Source organism: Cephus cinctus, unplaced genomic scaffold, assembly GCF_000341935.2.
Source record: "Cephus cinctus unplaced genomic scaffold, Ccin1 Ccin1_scaffold0806, whole genome shotgun sequence".
NCBI classification, from domain to species: Eukaryota; Metazoa; Arthropoda; class Insecta; order Hymenoptera; family Cephidae; genus Cephus; species Cephus cinctus.
In genome coordinates, this window is record NW_014333403.1 from 292054 (window position 1) to 300490 (window position 8437).

The 8437-nt window shown below is 46.0% G+C and overlaps 1 protein-coding gene across 10 annotated transcripts in view; it reads right to left on the reverse strand.

Moving 5' to 3' along the window:
* Positions 1-8437, reverse strand: part of LOC107270687 (GATA-binding factor C) — a 52798-nt gene that overhangs the window by 34138 nt on the left and 10223 nt on the right. For 7 of the 10 annotated variants that reach the window (XM_015745925.2, XM_025087974.1, XM_015745921.2 and 4 more), the window contains exon 3: positions 2491-3483. In XM_015745925.2, the coding sequence (XP_015601411.1) occupies positions 2491-3483 (993 nt within the window). Of the gene's footprint in view, positions 1-2490; positions 3484-4596; positions 5412-8437 lie in introns of those variants that run through there. The other 3 variants (XM_025087975.1, XM_015745927.2, XM_015745926.2) reach the window with 3 other exon arrangements.

The following is an 8437-nucleotide window of genomic DNA, read 5'->3' on the forward strand; positions in this document are numbered from 1 at the left end:
GGGGGGGGGTAGTCTAATCATATGTCGTAAACAATACGCGTCACGAAGAACACTTCTGGATTGGACCTTCCTTCTGGCCTTTAATGCGTTTATAATTGTCGTTCGGGGTTGATTTAGTCTGAAACTAATTGGAGAACGTTTCCTCCCTTATTTACCCCTATAGCGAATCGCGGGCTTAATACGATTTGGGTTTTACTAGGATAGATCTGAGGGTGATAGCGCATAAGTGTCTATTGGTTTGGAAGACCCAAGCTCGTTACGGGTATTGGAAGTGGTGAGAAAATTTTTTTTTTTTTTTTTTTTTCGGGGATTTGATATAATATATATGATTTGATATATTTTGGAAAAAAAATTTTTTTTCGTGTCAGAAATATTAGGTATTCGGCATAATGCAAGAATTTTCGATCGTTTTTTATGGACGGACGTTGATAGTGAATGTTGGGCCTATGGTGCTTGTCGTCTATTTCTCGTGAAACCGTAACACTGAATTATGGTAATACGACGGTTTAACCATTGGAAAAGTTGTACCGTGCCGAACGTCGTACGGGACGCTACTACTGCCAGTGAGTGGGTTATTGATCCGACGATTGCTATAATTGAACACCTATGCTCGCTTACGAGATGGGCGGACAGTTCGACGCTAGCCTTTCAAACCATAACGCTTACGAGTATGAGGTGTTACGGACTCTCTCATTTCAGAGGTATACAGAGAGCCAGCGCTTGTAAATAGCCACTGTATAATGCAGTAGTCGGCCGGCTGAGTGTTCGGGGGAGGAAAAAAAAAGTGATTGTCAGGAATTTATCCATAGATAGGAAAAAAAAATGTAAAATTGAAACCAAATTTTTTCATTTTTTTTTTTTGTTTTTTCGACAATTCCGCGATTATGGGAGAAATTGACACATTTTTTTTCTTCGCTTCCGGTATACGAGTTTTTTCAACATTTTTTTTTTTTCATTCAACATTTTTTTATACTCAACATTCCTATTCTCCTGGTCCTTCCATAGCTTCGGTCTGTTAAGCGTCCGGCTACTACACTTTACCACTGTTACTCTCTTTTTATATCTTGTAAGATAATACACGTCTGTCCGACAAAATCTTCATGGTGATCGATAACGTCTTTGTAATCCTGTACCGGGCACGTAGTCACACTGTTAACTCGCAGCATCGTCGCACAGACGGCTTATGTGTTGTAAGTCATTTAATTAGCAGACTTCCGTGCCGTGAAGCAGAGACCCATTGTTCCCGGAATTAGGATTTTTACCGCGGGATAGCCTCGAACAATTACAGCAATCAGCGTATCCGGCATTTTTCAAGCGTTTCGCTTTTAAGCCACTTTTTTTCCCCTATTCGGCCATTGAAAACGGCAAGTAGCGGGTAACGGAGTATAGGTACACATTAAACGGTACCCGGGAGCAACAATTTGCGCGAAATGAACGGCAAAAACGTAAATACGATTAACGAAGTGATCGAACACCTATGACCCGTCATTCCTGTTTTAACGTTTAGCCAGTGACAACTGGTGCACCATTGAAAGAGAAAAAAAAGAAAAAGTAAACGAGAGATAGACATTTAGGTTTCTTCTTTTATATATAGAGTGAAATAGAGAGATATATATATATATATATAGAGAGCGACAGAAAGATGAAAAAAAAAACGAGTACACTCATTTGAGGAAAATTTGCAGTGTAAAAAATTGTAGCCACACCACATCGATAAAAAGGTGCAATTCGTGTTCGTGTTCTCTTTTATCTTAGGTGCGCGCGTTCTCGTGTGGGTGCCACTGAAAAAAGTTTTTTTTTCTTTTTTTTTTTCTTTTTTTTTTTTTTTAATAAACTGTGTAAGGCAAAATACAAATTCTCTGGTGTTCACGTTCGTAATACAAATTGCACGTGAGAGCATCTCGCCCGTAATAAGGGATAAATAAATAGAGGAGGGATGAGTGAAGATGAGAGGGGGGGAAATGAGGGATTAAAAAAAAAAGGTCAAAAAGGAATAATCGTGATGTGTTAAACGTGTTACGTTGTAAGCGTTAAACGACCGCCACCGAAAGCTTTTCGTAGATTTGATTAAATCATAAAATAAGTCAAATCGAGAAAATCAGCCCTTGCCGGTATCATAGGATCCCTATTGTCGCGAGATCTACTTACGACCGGGTCATCGATCGAGGATCGTTGGTCGCACTGTAAAGTGCGCATACGCGAATTCTGTATATGCCGGGCAGGGCGAACTTTCATGGATCGGACGAGACGAATGAGTAAAATATAAAATAATAAAAGAACCCAAAACCAAGATGAACGAACGAAGAGAAAACGAAAGCAAGTCCAAAGTAAAGGAAAGACAGGAGAGAAAAGAATAAGAGATAAAAGAATAACGTAACTGGACGAAACGAAAGTGTAAGAAAGTGAACCGTGTTAAGGAAATAAAACAAAAAAAAGTTACATATGTATATATAAGGTAAAAAAAAAATATAAAAAATCGCTCCCGCTTACCGGCGGACGTTCTGGACTTGTTCCTCGGCTTTTGCTGCTGCTGTTGTTGGGAACCGGGCGAGTTCGGGGTGTTCCCGTGGGATCCGAGGAGTTTCGCGTCCGGACTCACCCCGGGCACCCCGGTGGTCGCGTGATGGGATCCGGAGAATAGGGAGGAGCCGTTGTGAGGATTGTGGGAATGGTGGCTGGGATACTGTAGGTGCTGATACATGTTGTAGGCGGCGGTCGGGTCGTACTGGGATCCGGAAGTGTGGTGGGACGTCGCGTAAGAGTCCCTGGGAGAGGTAGCGCCCTGATTCTGGTAGTCCTGCTGTTGCTGATTGGCGCTCGCCTGCTGGTTCGTCGCCTGGTTCACTGAGCTCGTCGATTGGTTATTACCTTCACGCTGCTTCACCTGACCGGAACCGTTGGACCCGTTGTGCTGATGGGGCGGCGACGAGGCCCCGTGATGATGTCCAAGCATCACCGAGGGCTTTACGTCGCACGAGCTACCCGACGTCGCACTCAGGGCGTCCTGATGATGCATGAAGGCCCCCATCACGGCTGCGTGCGCCACCGCTGCCTGGTACTCGCTCGCGCCGCTGCCTAAACCAAGAGAACTCCCGTTGTTGTTGCTGCTCGTGTTGTTGTTCGCCGCGTTGCTGCTGTTATTATTGTTCGTAGTGCTGCTAGTGCTCGTCGTAATACTATCGGGGGTGGCGTCCTTGGGTGGCGTCGGTGGAAAGGAGAACAAGTGATGACCGCTGGCGGCGCCACCGTGACTCGAGAGACTGCTCGAGGTCGCCGGTAACGAGGACCCTAAGGGACTTTGGGGCTTGTCCTCACCGGCACCAGAAGCGCCGCCGCTCGAGGCAGTTGTCGCCGGGAAGCCCCAGGGCTTCGACGTGTCCGGACTCGTGCTCGGTAGCCACGGATGAAGTACGGAACTGTGAAAGTGCGGCCTGCATACTTGGCTTACCGGACCGCTCGTCACGCCGCTGCTCGACATTCTACCTGGAAAAGGCGATCAAGATCACTGCATTAGAAACCGACGGTGTCGCCCTCTACGAAACGTGGCAATTGTAACAGTCAATCGGGTGCACCGCGCTGAACGCGAATTACACCGGGGTATAAGCATGCGAAGAGAAGACGAGAAAAAACATTTCAGACAAATTCGCGAAGGGATACACTGGAGCGAGTGAAATGTGGGTATTTTGCAAAATTGCTTAATTGCGGCACGTCTTAATTAAATGGATTCAGAAAAAGCATACAGCTGTTCGCTGGACGTTATGTACGTGGGCTCTGGTATATGCCCTCCATCATGCTCGGTACAACAGTACAAGTCAGGGATAACGAATGTACTCGACTGTACATTAACGCACGGTAGCAATGTATGCTTATCGCGGCGTAATTACGTGTTCGTTAGCGATTTTCGTCCTGACGATAAAAATCAGCGGAAAGACTTCGTAAGGACACACTCTGTTACTTGGCTGCTCCAAGAGATTTCCTATCGTTTCTCAAAGCAAGGTAAAACCTACGTGCTCGTTCCCCGTAAGCAGGTTATATTCGCTCGAACGAATATTGATTACTTTTCAACTTGCACAGAGGGTTGATCCGAGAAAACGCGAATGAGGCGAAATTTGGAATGGGACACGCGTGTTCACAAGCTACTACGTTACAGTCAGGAAGATCCTGCACGTAGCCGTCACACCAGCGACCTCTACCTTCTTCGTTTCTTCCTCGACCAACACCTTTTCTTTGTCTCGTCTAGCAACATTGCTGCCACCGTCAGACCTTACCATACGAGTCGTATACAAGACACTCGACTAGACTTCTATCGGGGTTCCTCGTTATAGAGTGAAGTTGTCTGAGCATCCGATCGATATATCGAGTAGTTCTTGCGAGCGCGCTCGCCGCCACCTTCACGGCATACGCTGATAACAAGACTGTTTTGCCAGCCACGCTGAATTACGAGCATTAATTTAACCTTAAACCCAGGCCTCGACGTATTTCGTATCTCCCGCGTTCAAAAAAAAAATAAGCTCACGATAATTTATTACGCGTCAGACGAGTAGCCGTGAATCGTGAGAGCATGCAAAAATAATATAAAAAAGTGGTTCGACTTACATGAAATGAGGTTAACCAAGTGATCAAAATATTTTGTCCGTATTTCGCTACAATGCAAATGTCACTTGATCGCACAATTTTCCACGTACACAGAACGCGTTTTCCCCCCTCGGAACGAAGTCGAAGAAGCGAGGGCAAGAACGAAAAAGCGAGGAGAGAAAAAAAAGGTGAAAAAAAGAGAGAGACACGACGCTTCTCGCGTACCGGGCAGACGCAATAAAAACTCCCATAGCCAACGATATTTATTGCCCTCTAACCCTTCCGCTAAGCGTGGCCGTAATTTCGCGGGACCGTTTTTACGCAATTTCACCAAATTTTTTTTAAACCCCGCCGCCGCGAGCACAGCCAACGTAACCCCGTTCCCCGGAGCCCGCCGTCACAGTAACCGCCGCGCAGTTCCGTATAGCATTCTCACGAGCTGACATAACTCTCGGCCGCGTTATCTCGACGATATATTTTTGCCGGTACAGACTTTTTATCTTTTGCGCCGGATCGCCACGAGACAAACGAAAAGCGCTGCTTCGCTCAACAGCAATGGCCGACGACTGTGTGCTCGACGCCTCTTCGGGACGCCGTGCGTGCCCCGTTCTGCTCTCCTACTGCCAGGCCCCTATTACATGCTGTCATGAACTCCCGACCGGCCCACGACATTTATTCCCTTACCGCAGCGAGCGCGCAGGCACTTTTTCCGAATGTCAACAGGAGAGAATTCCAGCGCAGAGCCTTTCTGGTATAATAAAAGCGACAGAGGAGTATACCAATGTCGAGACGTCACTGTCTCGCCGTACACAACGAACAAGGGGATTAGAGCCGGCGCGAGGTCTGTTTAGTCTACGCTGGAGGAATGGCGAGCGGAAAAAGTCATAGAAATAAAAGGTCGTAGGATGAAAACAGGTCGGTTCCAATATGGCGCCGGCTTTTCCTCACTCGCTGCTTCGGACACGTTTCTTTGGACTCCAGCATCACTTACCCTGGCACCGAAAGAGAAATAAAATATACAACAGAGAGAATCGAGACCTTGCAGGTATACTATATACACGTGACATACAAAGCCAGACAATTGTATATCCATACGTTACACGTATTACTGAATAAAAATTTTTTTAAATTAATAAAAAAATCTACTTTTTTACGTGTAACACGTACTAATCGTATCCATAGATACGCATACGTATCTTCCTGTTTGACGCACGTCAAACAAATCCACTCGCATAAAACGCCGCCTCAGCTACACAGCCCGCGTGCATGGTTTAGCCGTGTAGGCGCGTAACGCGCATGAATATGCATGAAAAATGCAGATAGTCGCCATTATATCACGTATGAGATCAGAACGGCGCCCGATAACATCTGGCTTTTCGCCGGGCGCGTTTATAGTTTTCATCGTGAACGACGATCGAACGCGTATAATAAATAGAGAAAAAAAAATATATGCGATTACTCTAAATTCCTAAATTTTTTTTTTCCTCCCTAACCAACCCCGTAGCACACGCTTTTTATTGGACAATTTCATTTCTACCCAACCGCAAAACCATCATCCTTTAACTCGCGTACAGAAGCCACCCGGTATTAACGCATACCTATACGAAGAGACCGGATCCATATATCAAGAATCCCGACGACATGAATGGATTAGTCAACTGAGTTGTGTATGCAATTTATAGATAAAGGATTTAAAAAAAAATGAAACAAAAAAAGAAAAACACACTACGAATAGATACATTTATTCATACGCGTAACCGTGACTGCTTCTCTACGTATATAATAGTAATTACCTATATGACAATTTCTTACTATTTATTACGGTAATCGATCGGCCTGTCTTGTAATCCGGTCCGGTCATTTTGCATAAACCGCAGAGACACACGAGCCAGAGAGAGAGAGAGAGAGAGAGAGAGAGAGCGCGCGAGAATATTCATCCACTCAATAACTCAGGACATAGCAATCCCATATATACACGTATATATAACCATACTACGATCCAATGTAAGTTAAATATACATATATCTGGTATTCATACTGAATTAATCTTCCGCCGGTGTTCCAGCCGATTTTCCAACTGCCATTTCTGAGATCCCGGCAAGCACTGCCGCGCGATGGGTCTTTTCTCCCGGCGGACGTGGCGCAACGAGACAACGAATATAATCAAGGTGGCCGAGTATAATGAAAGCCGACGGAGTTTTAGCTTAACGAGATGAGCCAACATTCCGTACCGTTACCAACCACCAGCACCGAATTACAGGGTGCAAGAGAGAGATAGAGAGAGAGGGAGAGAAGGAGAAGCATACTGAATCCACAACGAGCTACAAAGCAGCACGACTGGGTAGCTTTTATCAAGATCCATATTATGCAGCCGGCGATCAAACACAGCCGAATACGCGCTCCTATAGTTACGTTCGCTTCGTTGTGGTACAATGAATGATTAGCGATTCGCACGAGCGATTCGTAACGCGCTATGGAAACTCATAGAATTCATTAAAACACTTTCAACGTCAAACTCCACTCAAATTAATTATCTTCGCTTTACGTCGCCTTGCGCATGCGCGCGGCACTACGTGCCTTTCGTAGCAGTCAATGGTGAATTGCCTACGCGCCTATAGGAAACACTGCTACCTGTCGCGACAGGTTTGAATCGTCGAGAATTCGATTTTTCTCAATTCTTATCGACGCTTCCAGCGTCTAATTGATATCACAGATAGCCGTATACAGATTAAACATTAACACGAGGCACGTACCTCGAGCAGTCACGAAATAGCGAAACGAAGCCTGACTGCTTTAACGTAAAATCATGAAAGCCTGATATACCGTATACCGTCTACACTATAGACCGGCGCAAGAGTACGAGGGTGGGTTCCGTGAAGTTCCTAAAGAAAATAACGTCTCATTTCGGTAGAGTGCCCTCCAGCTTCTTCGTAATAACATGCAATTTCACCAGGGGCTATCCGAAGCCGATCGTACTCGGGTCTTCGGATCGTTCGCGTAACGCTTCGGTTTACTCGAGAAGCGAGCGAGAGAGAGAGAGAGAGGGCCAAGTAAAATTGTACCAAGAGCAAAGGAGGAAATAGCGTAGAACGAGACAGAGAATAATACGTATAAGGAAGGCTAAGAGAGACGGCAAGGGGTCAAGTCGTCGGGTCAGTTGTCGGGATTGCAGGTTCTGCCGCTTCGTATTTTTCGCAGTAGCGACACAGGAGCAGCACTAACAGCAGCAACAGCAGCAACAGTTTCATCAGGGCCGAGAGAACGAGCGAGAGACCCTACCGACTTGGCTCCGCCTTCGGTTGGCGTGTGCATTTGCGCAAGATGGCGTCGTCCTCTCGTAAGTCGGTCCCGTATGTATATAGATACGTAGGTAGGTAAGATTGGTCAGCCGGTGAGGTTAGGTTAGACGTGTGCACCGAGTATATATGTATAGGCGAGAGTGTAGGGTTCACAGTCTCTCGTCGTCACAGTACAGTACTCCGTAGGACAGCTGTGAGAGTAGCGGAGCCTAGGATGGTTGGTTGGTATACCACTGCAGCATAAAACAGCTACGTATTATAAAGCTCCCTGTGGCCTGTAATTACGTATGCACCTCTCTCGGAGCCCGTGGCTTCGCGGTTCGCTGCGCTTCCTTCCTGTCTGCCGCAACCACTGCGCCAGAGGGCCATTGCCCATATTTTCTTTCGTATTTATCCCGGGGCATTGGGCATTCTCATTTTTCTTCATTCGAAACATAAAGGCCACTTGGCTTTGGCAAACGAAGCTTGATTCGTCGGCACGGCAAAGGCGAGCGTTGAAGTGTGAAAAATGAAAGAGGAAAAAAATTTTACACGAGGCATAACCAAAAAAAAAAAAAAAGTCA